The 23,132-nt window shown below is 41.5% G+C and overlaps 2 protein-coding genes across 2 annotated transcripts in view; one reads left to right on the forward strand and one right to left on the reverse strand.

Annotated features, from left to right (window-relative positions):
• The window catches only part of tnni3k (TNNI3 interacting kinase), a 28,140-nt gene extending 24,897 nt beyond the window's left edge, over positions 1-3,243 (forward strand). Inside the window, exons 25-27 of the mRNA XM_030050133.1 lie at positions 38-207; positions 1,479-1,558; positions 1,842-3,243. Coding sequence (XP_029905993.1) covers positions 38-207; positions 1,479-1,558; positions 1,842-1,921 — 330 coding nt within the window. The 3' untranslated portion in view covers positions 1,922-3,243. The remainder of the gene's footprint in view (positions 1-37; positions 208-1,478; positions 1,559-1,841) is intronic.
• A 544-nt stretch (positions 3,244-3,787) lies between these two features.
• erich3 (glutamate-rich 3) lies at positions 3,788-18,438 on the reverse strand. Its single transcript, XM_030049691.1, has 15 exons — positions 18,366-18,438; positions 17,104-17,197; positions 16,106-16,231; positions 15,921-15,992; positions 15,452-15,580; positions 13,526-13,684; positions 12,221-12,430; positions 11,393-11,573; positions 10,527-10,713; positions 10,024-10,268; positions 9,790-9,933; positions 9,162-9,602; positions 7,815-7,949; positions 5,045-7,551; positions 3,788-4,957 (listed from the first exon to the last, which is right to left on the reverse strand). Exons 1-15 carry the CDS (start codon positions 18,383-18,385, stop codon positions 3,788-3,790), a joined length of 5,820 nt encoding a protein of 1,939 aa, XP_029905551.1. The 5' UTR covers positions 18,386-18,438.
• Between the last annotated feature and the right edge of the window lie 4,694 nt (positions 18,439-23,132).

Genomic DNA, 23,132 nt, shown 5'->3' on the forward strand with positions numbered 1-23,132 from the left:
GTGTGTGTGCGTGTGTGTGCGTGTGTGTGTGTCACAGCTGATGTCTCCAGCCTCTAGTAACAGCAGTGGCTCCTTGTCGCCCTCCTCCTCCTCTGACTGTCTGCTTGGGCGAGGAGGACCGAGCCGGAGCCACGTGGCTGCCCTGCGCTCTCGCTTTGAGCTTGAGTACGCTCTCAACGCCCGCGCCTACGCCGTCTGGACTCACAGGTACAGCCGGAGATCTCAAGCATCCACTCAAACCGGTGAAGGTCGACACTGAGAGCGACTTGCTTCACAGTGCAAAGAGAGGTTCAGCTACTGGACATACTCCGGCTAAAGTCTGAATCCTTTGAAACCAGAGCAAAGTCACTTGATTTCTTTCAAAAACACGGGGAGAAAGGCAATTCGCAAATTAAAAGCAAAAGTAAAAATAAATAAATAAATAAGTACATAAATAAATAAACAACAAGAAAACTGTATGTAGAACTGTTAAGATTAGATATTTAAACATCAGATCAGTGATGCTGGACTGATGTCAGTTTTCTTGTGTTTAAAGTCTTCAATGCTTGTGAAAGTATAGCCCTTTGACCTAGAGATTAGCAAGAAATATGTAGAAAAAAGTTATAAGAAAATTACTAGAAAATTACAACAAAAAAATAGTAAAATAATTTATAAAAAAAAAAAAAAAAAAAAAAAAACATAAAATTTGCAACATATTACCAGAAGATTAATGGGTAACACTTTACAATAAGAGTACAAGAGTAGCTGGTTACGGCGTGTGTAAATGTAACTGACGCTCGCTTCAAGCACTCACAGCCAGACAGTCTGAAGTTGTTTTATTTGTTTTCATAAGGACTCGCAATTAATGGTTTTGGCTCAAGATCCTCCACCAACAGGAATTCCAAAAACGTCACGTCTGGGCTTGTTCAAATGGGAGCGGGATTAGTTGAAAGGTTAGCAGGCTCCCTCTGCGCTGTTGTGTGACCAGTAACATGTAGTACAGTGGTGACACTTTACTGCAGCAGTGAGGAGTGGAGTTGCTGGGATACAGGAGCAGGAAACAAAGCAAACGAAATGCAATCAAACATGCAGAGCATTCGAGCTAAGGACAAAGGTCTCCATTAGTGGCCTGGCTGTAAGCCCCTGTATTCTGTGTGTGTGTGTGTGTGTGTGTGTGTGTGTGCGCGCGTGCGTGCGTGCCACCAGTAAAACAGCAGTGGAGACAAGTCCAGTTGCTGGTAACAGTTACTATGAACACAGTAACAAGGGGCAGGGTTGCTATGCTGTGGCAGTGTCTGGTTGTCACTCCACTAGAGACAGTTAGATCTGTTTTTCTCCATGCATCCTCTGTGTTTTATTATGTCAGATGATTATAGTGTGTATATTTGTCTGTTGGTGTGTCTATTTGTGCTGCAGCAGAACTGAACTCATATTGCTCTGTACATAAAGATTAAGAGTTGATCTTATTTCGCATGACAGATATTGTTTTTCATTTGCAGTGAGCGGCGGCGAGCCTCTGGAGGTCTGTCACTGGAGGAGCTCAGGAGGAACATGCAGTTCCCCCCGATTGACCGCAACGGTTTGTGTGCAAAATACATGTCCACTGATACAGCAACAGCACTGCTTTAACTGGGGATTGGGATTAATCCACATTCAAATTAATTTAATTAATTTAGGCAATGAATTTCTAAAAATCAAGACTAGAAGGTGAAGGAGGCTCTATGTTGTGGGACACTCTGCCTGAGGCCTGTGGGCAAGCAGATCCAGAATTATCTGCTTAATCATATTTTAAAATCAAGTTTTTTGAGGTTTTTTTTCTGTATTCACCTTTTCCTGATGTGGTGTTCTGGTCTCTTTTTCAGGGTACGTGTCGGATCCCATGAGCACCATGCGCCTCCGTTCATCCTTCAGCAGCAGCGGCAGCTTTGAGGACAGTAACTAACAGCTGGGAGCTCCTCCAGCACTAATGTTAAGCTCTATTATTTTAGAAAGATACCACTTCTTATTGGAAAATTGAAGGGTTGGTTGTATATGTAAACAGATGGGAAGGAGTCCAGCTTTGGGTTCTTTTGGGTGTACAAATAATACAATGCATAGCAAAGCTTTGTAAATATACTGTAAGAGCCAGTCAAAACCAATAATTCCCTGCAAAAAAAGATGTCCAAGGCATTCCAAGGTCTTACTGCAGAGATTAAAATGCTTTTATTTCACGGATGACACTAGTTTTTATTTGACATTGTAAGAATGTTTTTCACCTCTTCTTGCCACATGAAATAGAGACATTTTCATTTTTGCGCTAACTAGACAACTTTTTTTTAGCTGGGAATTGCTGGTTTTGACTAGAACTGTCAGTATTTGTCTGTTTGCTTAAAAATCTTGTTAAAATATTCACGACTAAAAATGTCAGTATTTAGATAAGGACATTGTAAGTAGATGAGCTGTTCATGAACTTATAGCCCACCTTCCAGTGTCTCTTGTCCTGTGTTACATTAGCTAAATTAGATTTTTGATGAGACTTCTATATCTTGTAAATATTTGTGACATGCTGATTTAGTTGTTGCGTATACTTTTTTACATACAAATGAAATACAAACTTTGAGAACCCAAATGAGTGTATGCGATCATCCTGCCTCCCACAGTCAATTTGTGGAAAAAAAATAAGTGATGTCAGAGTCTCTATCCATATATATTTTTTAATTTTATTTAATTTTATTTTTTTGAATGGCCAAATCACACAAGCATTCAGTTGAGTTTGACAGAAATGAAATGTAAAGGTGAATCCTCACAAAACCACGTCACATGAAAGGGTAAAAGAACCAAATGTTAAGTGATTTATTTTTTTTTAAGTCAGAGGTTGTGTTAGCAGCAACAGTGACACAAATCACTGCCTACATGGGACATATCACAGTTTCACCACTGTTTTACCTAGCTACCTAGACGTCTATCAGTCTATAGGAAACTGAGTTATTATGTTCCTCTTTAGTTTATCATAGTATTTCTCCACTTCAGTTGTACTGATGCTATGATTATCAAATTGTCTGAAAATGATGAGCTTTTACATCAAAGATCTACAGATCTATTAAACATACACAGTATTTCTCCCTCCTGTGCTTACAGATGCAATTCACATCTTAGTTCAAAGCAAAAGTAGCATTGTGCTTTTGACCAAGTGGGCCGGCCAATATAAAATGTACAAAGTGTGTTACGGTGCTTCAGAGCGAGCTAAGCCATGGGAGTCCTACAGCAATAAATTATTTAATCATTTGTGCAGCGTGAGGGGAAGAGTATCTGTTTACAGGTGATTGGTGATAGCAGCTGTAGTTGATACCTTGTGCAAACTATGCCTCATTGTGTGTTCCCAACAATAGGAAGAGATGGGCTATTGTAAACATTTTATGCAACAATCAAAACTCATTATGTGCTCCTTGTGCTGGTAAGTGAGGAGTATTTGAGTTTAGTCTATTGAAGACAATTCAAGTTTTGTCAACACAGCCATCACTGTCGCTTTTGTAGAACCTAAAATCATCTTGATGTCACTTCAAGTACTTCAAAATCAACATAGTCTAAGAACTGGCCAATATAAAATCACATTTTCTTATCACTACAAATGCACTGTGTTTCCAGGTCTTCATGTGGCCGTCTTGATTATCCAAAGTGCTGTGCAAAAGAGAACTCAATCAAAGCATATTCTCTTGTATTTCCTAGTGTTGATCATTTCATAACCTATTCAGCTATTACACCCTTGAAAATCAAAACAAAAGGAAACAGTTTTACTAACTACCTCAGTACATCTCTGAGGTTTGCTTTGTTAATGGCCATTTTCTGTCCGTGCAGTTGTCAGCAAAGGATATGAACTGTGGCCAAACAATGTCTCCTCCATTGAGAAAGTGCTCAACCGGTCTTTACTGAGAGTGTGTTTAATGTCTTCAATCAGCTGTATGTCCTTTTTGTCTCCAGGAAGGCTCTGTTCTGACAGACTGGGTTTGATCTCTCCACTTGGGGACTCCTCTTGGCTACCATCGTCTGACTTGGAAGTTGTAAGATCTGTTACCTCTGTGATGTCTGTCGTTTCTTTTTCCCCTTCTTCCAATGGTTCTTTGGTACCTTCAGGTTCAGCTGCCGTCATATCAGCAGAAACCAGTTTGGAAGACCTCTCTGAACCCTCCTGATGCTCTTCAGTTATGGAAGATGATAGGAGATCTTTTATCTCTTCAACTGCTGTTTGCTTGTCATTCAACCCTGGATCATCTTCAGTTGCTTTCTCCTCTTTTGGGTTCTCAGTGACACTCTCAGGTCTGACAATGGCTGCTGAATGATGGCTACCTGCAATGCTTTCCATCTCAGTTTTGCAAATATCAGTTTGGTCAGTGCTTCTTTGTGTTGCTGCATCTTGAACCTTGTCATCTTCATGAGATCCACTAGTCCCTGCTCTTTGCTCCTCTAAGCTTGCATCTTCCTTTACTAGGTGAGTTGCAGACTCCTCACCATTTTGCTCTGCCTCTGTAATGGGTATTAAGGCCGTGTCCTCAGTTTCCTCCTTCATTTGCAGTGTATCTTTGGTGGGTTCACTTTCACAAGGTTCATCTTCTTTGGAGTGATTGCTCCTGAGATCTGATTGTATGGCCTCCACTTTGGTATTGTCCCCAGACTCATTTTCATAATTTGGTGTAGGCTCTTTTTCTGAGGCTTCAGCATCGGCACCATCAGCAGCTCCCTGCTCAGACATCCCCAACATTTTAACTGGACTCTCTGATCTTGATAGCTCTGTCCCATTTGTAGATTCTGTCGCTGTTGTATTATTGTTTGATACTTTGGCTGTGTTATCTAAAGTCAACCCCTTTAAGTCATCCAAAGGTTCAACAAATTTCTCAAAGAACTTTGATGCCTGATGGATGTTTACCCAGTTGGTGACTAAATCTGTGTTGTCTTCACTTTCTAAAGCCTCTGGAGTTACACCATTTTTCTCAGTTTCAGTAGCCTCCTCAGAAACATTAGCTGCTTTGGTTAACGTGACGCTTTCATCCATGTGATCAGCATCATTGGGTGCAGGCTGGGATGATTCTGCTTGTGGTTTGAGCAACACACTTGCTCCTTCCTCTGATGGCTTGCTTGCTTCCTCTGTATCTGCTCCATTTTCTCCATCCACAGCAGACTGGTGGTCGCCAGCAGCATTTTCATCAGTTTTGGAGCTTTTGTCAACCTTTGAGTCACAAGATGCGTTGGATTCCACTTTCTCTTCATCTATTTTGTGAGCTGTGCTGTCTGACTCAACAGCTACAGGTTCTGAGATCTGGGCCTGATACCCAGAAGAGACAAGTATCACCTCTTTGAAACTATTATGGACATTCTTGGCGCTCATATCCGAACCTCTGTCTTCATTTTCTATGGCAGTGTCTTGGTCTGTTGGCTCAGTATTTATGCCAGCATGTTCTTTCATTTCCTCAGCCTCTGTGTCTTTTATGTCTGCATTAACATCATCAAGTTTTGATTCCTCTTTGAACTCCATACCAGATGTCACTGGCTCCAAGTCTCCTTGAGAGGGCTCCTCTTGGTTTTCCACACCGTCATCCTCTGTCTTAGACGTGCTTTCCAAGTGGACATCAGGGGCTTGATCAGTCGTGTCATCTTCACGTTTCTCCTCATGGCCCTCAGAACTTTCTCCGGTCTCGATGTTACTGGGTTCCACAGTTTTCTGTGCCTCTGTGCCCTCTTCTTCAGCTTGCTCTGTTTTTGTCTGGTCTTGGGTAAGCTCTGTTGATTTTGTCTCCTCCTCGGCGCAATCCTCTGTTTTTGTCTGGTCTTGGGTAAGCTCTGTTGTTTTTGTCTCATCCTCAGCACAATCCTCTGTTTTTGTCTCATTTATGTCTTGGGTTGGAGACTCTGCGTCATCTGCCTGGGTTTTATTCTCAGCTCCTGTAGCAGTCTCTCCATTTTCACTATCAACCTCACCCTTCTCACTGTTGTTGTTTTCTTTTTCACTTTCTTTCTGGACATCGCCAGACTCCACCACATTGTCTGTGATCTCCTCAGCTTTGTCTTCAGTTTCAGTCACATGTGCTTCCTCTACAGCTTCACATTCACCTACATCCTCTGATTCAACAATATTTTTAACTGTCTCTTCATCTTTATCTGCGTTTTCCTCTGCAATTTTCTCTCGTTCTTCAGTAACCTCTGATATTTCTTCAGCCTCTACAGACTTCTCAGTTTTAGCTGTCTTTTCTTCAGATTCTTCTATATCATCATTAACACAGCTGCTGCTCTCAACTTTGCTGTCATCCTCACCTTTCTCTGTCTTTTCTGCTTCATCGCCCTTCTCTTCGTCTTTGGCTTCATCTTCATTATCACACCTTTCTTCCAGGGGCTCTGCTTTTGCCTCCTCTTGTGAATTTGCAGCATTGACATCATCTTCATTCCTCATTGCTGCATTTTCTTCATCCTCCATCATGCTTTCTTCTGCCTTACTCTCATCAGCCCCTTCCTCCTCTGTCTTATCTTGTCCAGTGTCTTCTCTTTCCTCTGTATTGTCTGCTGCTATTATCTCGTCTAGATTTTCCTGTTTATCTTCAGTATTATTGTCACATATCATCTTCTCTTCTTTATCCTCTTCTGTGTTTACTTCATCAGCTTTTTCTATTTCCTCTTCTTCCTGACCATTTATTTGATTATCTTTATCACTCTCTTGTTTTCCATCTTCATCCATACAAACCTCAGCTCCTGAAGCCTCCTCTGCTGCCTCCTCTTTGATATCAGCTGTACTGGGCTCATCTTCAGCTTTTGTCTCACTTGTATCTGCTGTGTTCCCAGCGTGAACTGTGGTTTCACTTTCATCCATTGATTGAATTTTGCTCGAATTCTCAGCTGCGACTTCTGCCTCTGTTCCTCCAGCTGTGGACTCCTCCTGTCCCTGCCTCTCTGAGTCAGTTACAGGTGCCTCTTCACAGCTGAGGGCATTTTGCTCCTCCAAGGCCTCCGCTTTCATCTCCACCATCTCACTTGCTGTTACCGCCGCCACTTCTGTATTATCTGGCGCGGTTGTTTCATCAGTTATTTTATTCAGTTCTGATGCTGATGACTCATCCTCTTCGTTGCTTTTTGCCCCTTGCTCTTTTTCATCAGGCTGTGTGTCAGCCTCCGCTGGGACATTCTCCTCCTCCTGCTCCTTTTCCTGCTCTTTCTCTGCAGCCTCAGCATCAGTGCATTTAGCTGGTTCATCTTCTTGAGGTTCTGAACTCCTGTCTTCTGCCATTTTCTCTGCTGATTCAGGACATGGAGATGCATCTGTCTGTTCACTCTCCTCTAATGCATCCTTGTGCTCTGTGTTTTCTCCCTTATCTATCTCTGATGCAGCCTTTTCAACGTCCATATCTTTATTTCCCGTGTCATCTCTGGCGCTATCACCATTCTCATGAGGCTCTGGTTCAGTTTCGTCCTCCTTATCCTTCAGCTCAGATGTCACTTCTCCGTGATCCTCTACCACTTCAGCTGCATCAACCGCAATTTCCTCATGTTTCATCTCTTCTGTGTGGGTCTGTTGCTGCTCTGTAAATGTCACTGATTTCTCTGGAACCGCATCTGCAAATATAATTGAAAGGTTGTTTTGGAAAGTGTCATCAATGATTACTTTAGTTCTTTTAACTACACTTTGATCACATGCTGTAGTTCTTGTAAATTTTAATAGCAGCAAATAAATAGCATAAATAAGCTAGATGAGAGGGTTTCTCCGTGTTGTATTTAGAGATTATTATTCATCAACTAGATGGAAAATTATGGTTGGAGTTGAGGGCACTCATGTTGAGTTGAATCTATTAATAATGATGAAAATGCAAATCTGGTACCTTTATTGTTCTGTTGACTGCCTGTCTGTGTGGACTCCTCTTCCTCCTCAGTGCTGGTGTCACTCAGCTCTGGCTCAGAGCTGCACTGGGTCTCCTTCAAAATGGCCTCTGCCAGCTTCTCCTGCACAGACTTGGCTTGGGTTAAGCATGGAAAAGAGAAAGAAACAGGGCATATGCAGTAAAATCAATTTGTGACATGTTTTAAGACACAGAAGAGGAACTTTCATAATCTATTTGCATGATATAAGAAAGTGATGTGATGTATCAGGTAAAAGAAATTGATGTAATGTGATGTAATGTAATGATGTGATGTAAGGAAGTTTTGACCAAATGCAATGAGAGAACATAAGAGATTCAATAACAAAGTATGAAACCACAAATGTCATTATTTCTTTAATATTTATGGCTATAAAGAGGAAAAAGTAAGACAACACCACAACATGCAAAATAATAATTACCATGCACAGGATAAAAAAAAAAATAGTAACAAATACACAAGCAGGATTCAGTAACAACACAACCAGAACAGATCCACAGTCCACAATTACAAGGCCTCAAATTTTAAAGGTGCACTACATATTTTTAGGATGTCAGTCTGAAAAAGAACTAATGTTTTAAGAATAATAATTTATTCCAGTTTGTACCTGGGGTGAAAAATCTTATTTATAAGACAGGATTCAATTATTGATTCACTTTTGGATTTATGAAGATTTGAAATAAGATTTTATTGATTTTGATATGTCCCATAGTGCAGCTTTAACATCGGTAACAGGCAAACACATGCTTCTGTAAATGTTTCAAGTCTAAAAACACTGCCAGGTATGATTCAAATACAATCATCCATTAGTCCAAGTTGAAAACCTCTCATTAATACCCAATTATCTTTTCCCTCATTTCAAATGAACTAAATCTATGAGATTATACAGATCAGAGAAGTAAAATCACATACTGAGGAAACATAAAACAAGAGAAAAAGAGAAAGTCCAAAAAACACAAAACAAACACAAAAATGAAACAATGCCACACACATTTAAGTTTTTCCACTATTAAAATGAGAATCAGACATTGTAATGTCCTGATACTTTAAAAATAGTACCTTAAAAATATTCATTTAGTTGTAGAAAAGGCTTTATTATATTATATTATATATTTAAACCTAAATTGTTGTTGAATGGGACTTGATCCTGATGTAAACTCTACTGGAAACCGTCCTGTGACTGACTTGGACTCGGCTACGTCCCTGGCTGTTATAATAGTGGAAAAAGCTCCATAGAAGATGGACAGCTCCAGTCTCTCACTCCAGTCTCTCGGAGGCTCCAGAGTCTGTGTTTGCGGGTTTATACTTACCTCTCTCGGGTTCCTCCTCCTGTTTGCACTCATCTACCCTTTTCTCATCCTCCTTTCCCGGCTCGTCTCCTGGGACGTCATCGTTTCCTTTGCCCTCGTTCCCTGAGGGAACAGTGGCATCTGAGACCTCTAACTCTGTACATCCCGTGCTGTCCCCGGGGCTGTCCTGCATTTCTAAGTCCTTGGCTGCGGTGGCAGCGTGAGGTGGGATGGGGGAGACGCTCTCAGAAGCCTTGTCGTCCTTGTCGTCTTCTGTATTCGATTTGTCTGTTTCCGCTGGAGGAGCAGGGGTTTCTTCCTGATCAACCTCTTGGGCATCTTCCTCGTGGTCTTCAGATCGCTCTGCTGTCTGCTCCTCTTTGACGTCTTTGCTGTCCTCAACATCACTCTCCTCCCTGTCACTGCCCGAGACGCTGGAGGCTGAATGAGACTTCCTGTCCTCTGTGCAAAAGAGATGGAGCACTTATGCTAAAAACCTTGAATAGGAAACTCTTATTCCAACACCTCATATCTTTCATGGCTTTCAGCTTTGACCCAAATTAAGCAAATTCAGCGCCACATTACGAGGCTACATGATTTTTGGTTGCGGTATTTATAACAATGTTTTTACGCAAACAGATTCACCCACCATCCTTGTCATCATCTTCACTCTCAGAGGCGTCTTTCTCTTTATCCTGCCTTTCTTTGTCGCTGGAGGGAGACACCGATTTCTGTTCTTTTGTCTCATCCTCTACTGGGCCCTCATCGTCCGCTTCAAAGTCCTCCTCGTAATCTGTAAGGAAAGAGTTTGTTATATGTACATTTTTTCCAATTCTGTTTTAGTGTTACATCAAATCAGACTCAGTCAGTGCAGTCATTTTACCATCGCGGACTTTGTCCTCCTCAGGTGGTAAGTCTTCTTTGACTTCTGTCTCCATGTCCTGAGCATGGCTGCTTTCAGACTCTTGGCAGGAGGCAGAGTCTTTCTCAGCCCCCTCCCTCTCCATCTCTACAACATCCTTGGGGGGTTCTATGAGGCTGGCTGTTGTCAGCTCTTTCACCTCATCCTCTTTGACCCTTTTTGGTGGAGGTGTGGGCTTTTTGTCCAACCCCATTGCTATGATGCACCTGAAAAATTACCATCAACATGGGATTTGAATGCTACAGTGGAAGCTCTCGTATGTCTTAATGTATTATTGCAATCTGCATGGCTCTGTTGTGTGTTAGCAACTAATAAACGATGACAAACTGTGCATCAGCCTTTAATAACTGCTGGTAAACGCTGGGGGGGCCTTTGGGTGTCAATTCATGCCTTAGCTTGAGTTACGCGAAACAGCTCCTTTCACGCACACAAAGACACAGACAACCTTTAAAAGAGGATCGTACTTGTAGCAGGGTGAGGCCGCCTCGACGCCGGAGACACCAAAGTGTCCGTGCCTGCCGCCGAGCCGGGAGCCCTTCCTGTGTTTGAACTCACAGCAGGAGCTGAGCCGCTCCACCTGGAGCCCATTCAGGAAGAACGTCAAGCTGAAGGGGAAGCCGCGGTGCCGTCGCGACACAAACTGGAAACTTTCTGCGGGAAAAGAAGAGAAAAGCGTAGGAGAGATAAAGATGTTTTTAAGAGCTTTTCAGTGCCAACATTACACTGAGCAGGTACCGGCTGTCAGCGTCTTGCTCAAGGAAAATTTAAGAGGCATGAGCACATTGGTTGCTGTGGGATTTTTTTTTTTTTAAAAGCAACTTGCGCAATAAACACTTGAATACTAATTGGATATCCTGCTGCATTTGTAGATCTCTGCACATCTCTATGTATGGGTAATCTGAATGATTATGATTAGCAATAATTATACGCACATCCACTTTGCCAGGTGCAGGGCTGAAAAGTATACAGCACAAAAGAAGAATAAAGCCTACATGCTGTATTGCTACAAACACACAAAAAATATTTCAATCTGCGCTGGATCGTCGACAAGTTGGAACCTGACAAAGATCCAATATATTGTGTGTGCTTTCTTCTTCTTTTGTAATCAAAATGATTATTTACAGCTGCAGTAAAACATAGAAATGATCAACAATCAGTTAGGTTCAAATAGAGCCTGATAACAGGGTCTCATAATGACTTGACCTGCCATCTGCAATTTGCTTGCACAAAGCCGAGGCTATCTGACTGACCTCCCTCCTCAGCCCCTGACCCTCTCCTGTGTGTGTGTGCATACATACAAACACACACACACACAGGTTGTCATACTAACCTCCCTCACGCAGCTTGCCCTTGTACACACACAGGTTCTCTCCTCCACAGTGTTGCTGAAACACTTTGACCTCGTCCCTCATGTCAGCCAGGTCGTGAGAAAGGTGCACCGCTTTGCCAAAGTAAACCATGTTGACACACACTCTGCTCTGGGGCACAGCGCTCCGCAGCAAGGGGGATTCCTGGACAAAAAGGAATAAGGACAGTGGATTTGTCTTTCATTTCCATAATAATTCCATAGAAAAGATTCTACCCTGGATGAAATAACTGAGAATGAATGCTATGTCATAAACTGGCAAAAATCAATTGAAGTGAAAATTGAATTGACCCTAACCCTTGACCTGTATTAACCCTTATGAAGGAGTTTTACCACAGTGATAACTTAACAAATACACTGTATCAATAATCAATAATACTGATATTGATCAAGCCAACAGACATGTATCATATTTTTTATTTGCTTTTGCTCCATGGTGTGTGTGTGTGTGCTTGTGCTTGCACCTGCTCAGGATCTATCTCTTCATTAGTCCAATAACATCAGAAAAATGATGAAAGAAACATTGTCAGAAATGATCCTATTTTGATGAAACCCTGTGCACGATGTTTTTAATTTTGACACGAGGCATTCAAATATAACTCGAAACTTTGAAGACACATCTTCTGCGGGAGCTCACTGGCCTCACAAAGACCTACAAGCTCTTCCTGTTATGTCTGTAAGGCTCCTAATGGAAAGTTTCATTGCTGTCACTGATTGGCCCACAGTGGCTATTGCTAATAAGCTTATTATGATGAGTGTTGTTTCTAGGGAAGCACATAGGGACATAAAGACCTCATTGACGTCAGGTCCACCGGGGGCGGTGGTAGGCCGCAGTCTACGGCCCCTGAGGGTGCCGCTGGTGGTGACCTTTACACCCCTCTCTTTCCTCTTGGTGGTTGGAGGCACCGGGGTGACAAAGTTATTGATGACTGGGAGACAGTAGGGCGACACGCCACGGGAGAACTCCGTCATGGTCAAACGCCTCCTGGACTCTTTGTCCATCTGGGGGAAAAAAGGCAACGATGTCACATGGAGAAAAGACTTGAGTCTGCAGTTCATGTGTCGGGGTAATGACAGTGTGTGTGTGTGTGTGTGTGTGGCAAATTTTCTGTGGCGTTCATTTTTCAGTGAGAACTATTTGGTGTTGTTAAGTGTTGCCTTAGGGTTATTGATGTGGACTTTTAGGGTCATGCACAATAATTTTTTAGACACTGTGTATTTAAAAAGACTGGAAGTATTTTGTTTTAATTTGAAATAAAAGCTTTCCTGATTGTATTCATTTATTTATTTATTTTTTTAATTAAAAGAAGGAAATTATAATTCCAGATGGTTGTGTATCTTTGAAACATGTAAAGTGAGAACCAATGTAAAATATGGATTTGTTGCAGTTTTGAGAGTCAAACTAAGGAATGGTCTTTATGATGAGCTGTTGAGTTTCAAAAAAGCCTTAAAATATAAAATAATTAAGGATTGCAATATAAAGAGATAAAAATGTAAAACATTTAAGGATTGGAATTTAGATTTTTTTTTTTCCTTTCTTGGTATTGCTGATAATCTGGGCTTTTAGGATAGGTGAAAATAAGCCTTGACTTCAGGCTATTCCTTTTTTGGTCACTGACTGTGTAAAATTTATTGTGCAAAACGGATATAAATGGTATAAACATTTACGATAATGTTTTGTCGGTTGCATATTCACACAAATTCTTCTTGTTCCTTATAATGTATAATCGAAATAAACAATTGATTGTTTGATTCATTCATTCATTCATTACAAATACCAGTGTGGTGTTGATTTTTAAACGCTGAGTTAAATTAACACTGACACAATGTTGCTGTGTGTATTTGTATTCAGATTATTTTATCAAATGTAAGGGTTGATATGGTCAAATGTATTTACATTTGAATATTTTTTGCCACAAAATTTATAAAAGGTTGGTTCCTCCTGTGGTAAGACGTCAAATAGGTCTGTGTAGGTAGCTCTCAATCCATCCCGTGAATGGGTGAGTGTGTGTTTTTGTGTGTCAGCGTGTGTGTGTGTGTGTGTGTGTGTGTGTGTGTGTGTGAGTGACACATAATACAGCATGTTGATGGTCTCACAGTGCAGTTGAATGGCAGCTCGGCCTCATTAGAGGACTCATGGTGTCTGTAAGGGGAGCTGCGTCTGTGGGAAGCCGTGGTGCTGTTACTATGGATGGGCTTCAAGCGCACCGGCCTCTGCATTTTCCCCGGGGCAGTGTTGGGTCGAGACGAGCCGGGCTGCAGCACACACAAGCACACACACCCTGCTAGTAATTACACGCCCTCTATACAGTATGTAGGATTCACATTTACAAGCACGGATGCAGTCACTGTGACATTCTGCAGGCAAATATCTGTTGAAGGAAAGGCTTCAACAGAGGTGGAAATACAATGTACGTATTAACAAGGGGAGAAAGTCATGTAGCTCTTTTGCACACTCTACATGCATGCTGCAGTTCACGACTTAATCAGTTCAAGTGCTGTAATTTTGTGTCTCTTTAATGCACACCATTTACTCTATTCTTATTCACATTCTGTTTGCTGTATCTGTGTTGCTGCCATCACTATGATGCAAATTCCCTCATCTAAACTTAAAGCTGCATCATGCAAAATTGCCAAGGGTCAATGTACGGACCCTTTAGTCTACAGGAAGTGGTTTTCATCATTGCTCTCCCTTGGCAATTTTGCATAGTGCACCTTTAATGTATTGTATGCCTTGTTATTAAATGATGGTAAATGAGGAAAGAGGGCTGTTTTTATATTGGAACATAGTCATTGATTAACCGCAATAAAAACAATCTTATGAGAAGCACCCGAACATTTCCGCCTACATATCACAGCGGATGGATTTGACACAAGCCCCAACATGCTGATGGGTGAAATGTTTGCAGACTTGAGAGGAGCGAGATCTGAGAGGGTAAACAGACGGCTCAAAGCCAGGAACACCGGCAAGGCATTTGTGACCCCCGTCAGGTATTTATTCAAGGTCTGTGACTCCTTATGTTTCAAAGCTGTGATGACATGCGTCTAATCCCACTACTTCACTTTAAAAACCCTCGTCTGCACCAAGAGCAAACTGCGGGCTGGAGAGCTCTTCAAACTCAAGTGTCAATGTAAACCTGCCAACTATCAGCATGCGCAGATAATGACTTCTATTATAGACATTCATCACCTGAGAGAATGTGTAGGCATCATTCTCAGCAGTGAATGGCTCTGAGTGTTAAAATATATCTTTATTGGGCCGCCCCATGTGGAGAAATTGTGGATGGGCTGAGCAGAACTAGGCCACTGCTCTGATATTGATGTAACTGTGACGAATTATGTGTTATGTCATGCTCTGTATTCCTGTGTTTAAATAAACAGACTGAATATGCTGAACTGTTTGCACTGTTGACATGTGAGGATCAAAAAGTCAATCATCTATGGAAGAAATGAATGGGGCTTCCCAAATTCCTTCAAAGTAATTTGTGACATTTGTAAGTTTGTTTGTTTGCTTTTTGTTGGCAAAATCATTATTTTGGCTGGAAAGCGGCAGCAGAATTCAGTGGATATCGTCCCATTTAAGAGAGGAACCTGCAGATAAAAACATCCAGGTTTTCAACAGTAAATTAAATCACAGACTGTGACAGGGATGATCATGTGAAAACCCAATGATCTTCTAGGATTTTCCTCCCTAGAGAAAACGCACCACAATTCGATATTTGTGCAAAAGTTTGTAGTCAACATTATGTCAGACTTGTGAAGTCCATTCATGGAGGCCGACATGATTACTTATTCATGACTGAACATAACCAGTGGCCTATCAAAGCACAATCAGACGCCACAGCTGCCTGATATGCACGGAGAAATGTGCTTCACTGTGTTCCTCAGACTGTTATCAGTTTGGTATCAACAGTTCATAGCATATTTCATGTAATATCAACTACTCTCTTTGCTTGAGGAGTCAAAATGGTGGCGTTCCTAACCCAGCTCCTAATGTGCTGGTACTAGTGAGAGATAACTCACAGACTCGGAGGACTCAGAGTGCTCCCCCTCCGGCCCAGAGTGCTGTGCTCGCACCCCCCTGGGGCCCGTGGGCGGCCGTGGAGACAAGATGCGGATGATGTCCTCTTCATACCTTTTGGAGCGCTCCACCTTCCAAACAAAGTGATTCATGTTGACTTTTTTGCAAATAGCATTTAGTTCTTTAAAGAGATATACATGGTTTGAGCAAAGTATTTGAAATCAGTGTGGAAAAGGTGTATTTTTCAAAAGACTGGGGCTAACTTGACTCGAAGATACTGGATCTATATTTTGCAGACACTGAAGATGATTGTCACATATTTTATTATTTCTAAAATGGATATATAAGATGAACTCTTCCTATATGTGCTGACACCATAGATGATTCCCATTTGATGATTTCAGGGCATATTTAACAGCAGTCAGTTTAGAAAATTAGGCAGCAGCAGTGTCACTATTGGAAATAATGTACCTTGATCCTGTGCACTCTTTCTCTCCTTGCAAACTCCTCCAATTTCCGTTTGATTTCTATTTGATGGAGACGCTGCATGGGAGAGGAGCAGAGCGAATTTCCATAATTCATTATGCAAGGAGACCCACGGATTAGATGACTGTGTTTATTGGCTTTTCGTCTATGGGATATTGTGTTGCTCTCACCTCCATTTCCAGCACCTTGTGGAAGATGGCCTGAGCCAGGCATTCTCGAACGTGCCTCTGGTGGGCTCTCTGGAGCAGCTTGTGTCTGTACTCCTTGTCTGGAACAATCCGCCCACTCCTGGTTATCTAAGAGCGATGAGACTGGGTGTGAGTGGGATTTGACCAATGTAACATACGGTGGGTTTTACAGACTAATATTCCTAGACAAAAGTCAAGGAAAGTTGACATTTTGGCGAGATACTCAATACTTTTCAAGCAACCATTTTCATGAAAAAAAACATATGAGGATTTGATACTTTCCTGATACTTTTTAATCCTAAAACTAAAAGACTAAAAAAATTCAATTGAACAATCAAATTAATCAACAATGAACAAAGAAAAGAACAGTTCAATGCAGGTTGTAGAGACAGCTCTCCATATTGGCAGTAGATGACGGTAACTGCCCTTAATTTGATATTTTATATCTAATACAAAGCCAACATCAGCATCATTGATGTATTGGCCAATAAATAGTGTTAATGCAATTTGTAACATGTAAGACTTACTTTTTTGGTATTCATGTGACAAAAAGTAAAGTAAGTGTTTTGCACAAATCTGTCTTGCACATGTGCACACTATCTCTCTCTTTAATACACACAGACTAATATTCTTACAGGGATACCTGACATATTTAAATATCTGTGCATGTGAATGGGGCCTGGATCAACAGAAAAAAATAATGTTGGCTTTAATCTTCCTGAAGTAGCAGATGGGTGGGGTTTACTGCACTCTTGTTCAACAAACAGACAGCACGAGGCGAGCTGTCAGTCAAATAGAAATACAACACTTTTACTGAAAGGCCTTGTCGCTCTCACACTCATCAGCTTATTCTATATGGCCACAAAGAAAGATAAAGTGATCCCAAGTTAGAATGTAACTAGTGTTTTACAGTAATTGCCATAGGGCTTTCCATTATCACCACCAACACCACTACCATCATCATCATCATCTTTACATACCAGTCCCACCCTCTGCAGATGCCTCCTGATCCGAGTGTTGTTGAAGTATCCAGTGAGATGTTTGTCTGTGAGACTGTTGTAGGCTGAAATAAGTCTAGAGAGACACGTCCAGCCAAAACACACAAAGACAGATATTGATTAATTGATTTTCAAGGCTTCACTATATTCCTATCTGAAGGTCATGCATTATTATTATTATTTTTTTTTTTTTTACTTTGTCTGCTATTTGAATAACCCTAAATTGAAATTTTGGATTGTCACTGACATAGAGTTTGCTGATACAGCCCTGTCCTCATTAATTCAACACGGGCATCAGGTCTTCAGTCGGATGCAGCCTTTCTGAAGCAGCTTTATTCCTCCACAGGTCTGATTTCCCAGACCATTTGTGAGTGGGACAACAGGATCTTACAACTATGGGGTCTATTACCGGTGTCTGATTACCCGATGGATATTAGAGGGGATGGATAGCACACTTAACCCAATCACCTCTTTGTGCTCCTGCCTCTCTGCGGTGCTCTACATCCTCAGGTGGGAATGTGTCTGTCCCAGCAGCTTGAGTGATCCTCTCACTTTGTTTTGGCTGGCTCTGAGTCAGCGCTACCTTGTCAGAGGAATACCTCGCCGCGCTACTGTAACTGAAGTCCATATGCAACATCAGTCCTCAGGCTCTGTCTTTGTCTCTGCCTCTGTCCTCTTCTCCCCCTGTGCAACTTTGTTTCTATGCTCCTTCTGTTTTGATTGTGAAGAATTTTGTTTAAAGTGCTGCACCAAAAGTTAGTATTTTTAGTAGCAGTGTTAGGAGTAATAGTGGTAATGACATACCTATTAGTAGTGGTGGTATTCAATCAGCTTGCATGTCTCAAAGTGACTAAACATTGTTCTCCCAGACAATATAAGCATAAATGTTTCACTCCAGAGCTTCTCCGGTAAAATCAAATTTAACCTGGTTAAGGTTTTAAAAAATATTCATATATAATTTTTAAAAAAGGACATTTCATTCTAATATGTACAAAAAGCACATACAATTAGGCCTACAGGTACAGATCTAGTAAAATTCAATAAACTAAAGGCGGTCATCCTACTGCAATAAAATAGTCATAATTGCTTAAAAAAAAAATTACTGTATTTGAATCCAGAGCTCTAATCCACTGAGAATAAATTTGTTGAATATATGAAATAAGATAAGACTTTTGACCTGGATACCTACAGCCCTGGACCATCAGCTCCCTCTGCTCCTCATATGTACAGGCTGGTGCACCTACCCTGGGCTGAGGTGACTCATAGTTTCCAGCTCGCGGGCTCTTCCTCTAAATCTCGGAAAATGTGTGGCCGGTGAAGGCGGTCGACTCGGCTCAACCGGCGGGCGAGGAGCGGGCCTGCTTCTCTTCAGGACAACTACAGGCAGAGTTGTTATAAGTGGAGGTGTAGCCTAATGGGTCATCTGTGCCGCAGAGGAGCCGCACTTCCCTCAAAGCGGAACTGATGACAGTCCCGTTGCTATGGAGATCACGTGACGATGCTACCGGGGCGCCTGGTTTCCTCTTACAAACTCAGTCCCAAATATTTAAAATCAACCTGCATTTGCAGTAATCCAACATAAACAGCACAGACAAGTCCTCACTCTAAGGCACCAATAGTTATTATTTACCTTACATTATTTACTTGATTGTTTTCTTTCATTTTACTTGTAACAATTTTATTAATATTGCACTTGATTTAACCTAGAGTTACCTGTGACTGTTTTATCTCTCAATGATTTCTACTTGTTGCATCATTGCTTTACTTTTTTTTTTTTTTTTTTAAATAACCATAACTTGTGTTTTTAATACCTGTCACTATCCTGTTACTGTTACTGTTACTGATGAGCAGGATTTTCCAACTTCCAGCTTCTCTTCTAAATGATGTCAACATTTGGACATGTCAAATGATGATCGGTCAAAAGTAGGCTAGATGGTGGTCATACAATTGCAGGTTTACAGTGAAACTCCAAATTTTTATGTGGATAATAGCAAATAATAATAATAAAAAGTTCATACTTGATCAATTAAATGCTATTATTCATTGGTCACTAGCAGCTATTAAAGAATAGTTGCTCCATTGTTGTTCCATGTTTCATTGGCCTGTCATGACGGATGTGCGTAGTATTGCGTAGTTAAAGGAAAACTCATCCAAAATGATTTATCTGATGTAAGGTCTGAGTGCAGGGTCATGTAACAAAATGCCTAATTGGATATCAGTCTTTGATTGAATAAATAAGATGAATTGCTGAATGAGTAAGTGAATGAATGACAATGCTCAATATTTCTCTGAAAATATTATTGATTTTTGTTCACTTAAGCAAGATGACATAATTGATTCACCTTGTTTATTTACAACTGTGCTCTTATGGATCTTAATGTCTCCTTTACCTGTGTACAAAATATGTGGCCTGTATATGCGGTAAAGATGCAGTTCATGTTGCAACCCAATGCAGTGTAATCTGTCAGAGGTACCTGAGTGTGACTATGTTAATTTAACTTCATAGACTTCATGCTCTGCTGAGTTTGAAAATCATCACCTCCTGGCTGCACAGCAGCATCCTCTGTGGCCCCCTAGTGGAACTAGAGAAAACGTTGTCTGCCAGTAAACATCATCTCACAAACTCCTTGAGTCCAAGGAAAATTCATATAATCATATCACATGTGGAATTTACTGAGCCACACTGACCGCTCTGTAAAGTAGACCTGATGGTGATGTGGAAACATGTTTAGCTCTGTCCACAATATTTGTGAAATTATTTATAAACATGGAGAAAAGCAATGAAATGAAGCAAAGATTGATAAGTAGGGCTTATCAGTTCCATCTGCCAGTATAGTGACATATGTGTTAGAGAAACAAACACCACAGAGTTTGAAGGTATTGCTTCAGTTCAGACACAAAATGAAAAGCTAAACCTTAATTTGTAGCTCCATTTTGCTGTGGATTCCTGCGATTGGTTGATTGATTTGTCAGCACCCCAGTTGACCAGTAGATAGCGCCATGGTTCTGTGCAAGGACTGGGATTTATGTGAGGTTCACTGGTGTGTGCAGGTGGAAAGAAGAGGGGGTGATACAATGTGTGTGTGTGTGTGTGTGTGTGTGTGTGTGCGTGTGTTATGTGGTTCTTTAATAACTTCTGTACAGAAAATCTCTTTTTGTTTGCCTTACTCCAGCAAGGTCAGAGGTCAGAGTCAGCCACAGAACACAACCCCTGCAGCTGGTAGGGACTCAGTGTCTTGCTCAAGGACACTTCAGCAGGATGCTTGGTGACATGGGGTCTTGAACCCAGATCATCTGGTTCAAGGATCCTCTCTCTGACTAAGCTGCTCTACAAACACAAAAGAATGAAACTCTAAAATAGTCATCAGAGCAATAGTCCTGGTTAAAAAGTTTGATTACAGTTTGTGTGCCTTCCTGGAAATGGAAATTTGTCCCTACAGTTCAAGACAGTCAAACCTGGAACATCAGCTGTCCTGGAGATCCACTGTCTTCACCAGCATGGAAGCTTTCCCCCTGCAAACACCCAAAATTATGCCTTGAAATGTTGGACCCTGAAGATCCAATGAAATATCACCTGTATTTACCCTGTTTTGTTTATGTATCTGAGGATACAGTATCAGTCATGTGTACTCAAACAATAGAAATGCTTTTAGAGCCCAGGGGAGGGACAAACAGGCCTATCACAGATTAATGCTGGTAAATGCCCTTGGAGCATTACTGTTTGAAGTTGCAATATTTTGAACAACTCCCCTTCCTCCTCCAAACACACACACACACACACACACACACACACACACACACACACACACACACACACACGCCCTTGCCACATTCCCTGTTTTTCTATAACCTCATCATCACTGTTTGCTTTAGAGTTATTTAAAGGCTATTTCATATTCCTTACCTGTTATTTGTGGATTTTGTTTCCACCAGCGTCACATTTCCCTAATTGTAGAGCTGCTGCCATTTGTAAATCAATCAGTTTAGTTTGTCATTCATTCCATTATGCATTTGTTTGTTTATGTTTAGAGTCTGTCTCTATTTGCATGGTTCTTGTTCTCGTTTCCTTTGCTGACTGTATGCAAATTAGATCTACATGTCAAAAAATATATTCAATAACTAGCCACATGCAATTGGAGTAAAAGAAGCCGTCTGCAATATTTTGATGGTGCATTACTTAAAATGAGTGTGTGGCTGGTGGAAAATTTTCCAGGCAGGTCTGAGCCACATCCAACACATTTCGATAAACTTCCCAGTATGATTTAATGATTTAATGCAAACTGCACACATTACTACTTTGTAGGAAAATATTTAACAATTATTTATTCCAACATGAAATAAAGCAATAAATGTAGCCTTAACAAACATGTTAACTTAAATACATATTGGCTCCAGCATTTCTAATTAGCCTCAAATGACCATTAGGTTATACAATTTAAACACAAATAGACCAAAACTTAACAGTGTATACCTTTAAAGCACATTTTAATCTCACCATGAGCTGTCACATCCTACTGGATCATGTATCAGAGGTGGATACTTTATTTCTGAATTAATTTAAACTACACTGGTTACTGTGTACTGAGTAGTAGTGTGTATGTGCTAACATACACACTATATGGACAAAAATATTGAACCACCTACACATTACACCTACAGGAGGTTTTCTGACATCCCATTCTCAATCAATAGGCATTAATATGAAGTTGGTCCCCCCTTTGCAGTGAGAACAGCTTCCACTCCTCTGAGAAGGCTTTCTACAAGATTTTGGAGTGTGTCTGTGGGAATTTTTGCCCGTTCATCCAGAAGAGCATTTGTGAGGTCAGACACTGATGTTGGACGAGAGGGCCTGATTCAAAATCTCCATTGTAGATCATCCCAAAGGTGTTGTATGGGGTTGAGGTCAGAGCTCTGTGAGGGCCAGTCAGGTGCTCAGTCATGCTGGGACAGAAAAGGGCCTTCCCCAAACTGTTCCCACCAAGTTGGAAGCAGAGAATTGTCCAAAATGTCTTGGTGAGCTGAAGCATTAAGATTTCCCTTCACTGGAGCTAAGAGGCCGAGGCCAACCCCATAGCATTATCCCTCCTCCAGCAAACTTTACAGTTGGCACAGCCAGAGGTGATTCTAGAGTCTGTAGAGTCGGCCCTAAGCACAAATTCCCAGGGGACCCTTCCAACCAGTGTATTTCGGTAAAAACAGCCCTTGACCCTGAGTCTCGGGGGCCCCCTATCGGCTCGGGGCCCCAAGCAGTTGCCTGCCTTGCCTGTTCACAAGCTGCGCCTCTGGGCACAGCGCAGTCAGGCAGGGAACGTTCTCCTGACATTCACCAAACCCAGACTCCTTGATCAGCCCGCCAGATAGAGAAGCGTGATTCATCACTCCACAGAACATGTTTCCACCGCTCCAGAGTTCAGTGGTGGCGTGCTTTACACCGCTCCATCCAACGCTTGGCATTGTGCTTGGTGATATAAAAGTTGCCTGCAGCTGCTCAGCCATGGAAACCCATGCCATGAAGCTCTCAGTGCACAGTTTGTGTGCTGATGTTAATGCCAGAGGAGGTTTGGAGCTCTGCAGTTATTGAGTCAGCAGAGTGTTGGCCACTTTTACACATTATGTGCCTCAGCACCCCGCTCTGTAACTTTACGTGGTCTGCCACCTGGTGGCTGAGTTGCTGTGGTTCCTAAACACTTCCACTTTGTAATAATACCACTTACAGCTGATGGTGGGATATCTAGGAGGGAAGAAACTTCACCAACTGACTTGTTGCAGCGTTGGCATCCTATTACATTACTGTTACAGCACCACACTCATATTCAGTGAGCTCTTTAGAATGAGACATTCTTTCACAGTTTGTAAAGGCAGACTGCATGGCTAGGAGCTTGATTTTATACACCTGTGGCAATGGGACTGAATGAAACACCTGAATTCAGTGATTAAGAGGTGTGGCCCAATACTTCTGTCCATATAGTGTGCTTGTGTGTGTGTGTGTGGGTGGGTGGGTGGGTGTGTGT

The sequence above is a fragment of the Myripristis murdjan genome, chromosome 4 (assembly GCF_902150065.1).
Source record: "Myripristis murdjan chromosome 4, fMyrMur1.1, whole genome shotgun sequence".
NCBI classification, from domain to species: domain Eukaryota; kingdom Metazoa; phylum Chordata; class Actinopteri; order Holocentriformes; family Holocentridae; genus Myripristis; species Myripristis murdjan.

Bases quoted from the DNA above. Each gene is read 5' to 3' on its own strand.
- erich3 (XM_030049691.1), bottom strand. From the start codon at position 18,385: ATGAGTCACCTCAGCCCAGG. The intron at 13,685-15,451 runs GTGAGTTATCTC...TGTGTGCTGCAG, and splicing joins ACTCTGAGTCCTCCGAGTCT to CCCGGCTCGTCTCGACCCAA. The intron at 10,714-11,392 runs GTTAGTATGACA...CTTTTCCCGCAG, and splicing joins GGGCAAGCTGCGTGAGGGAG to AAAGTTTCCAGTTTGTGTCG.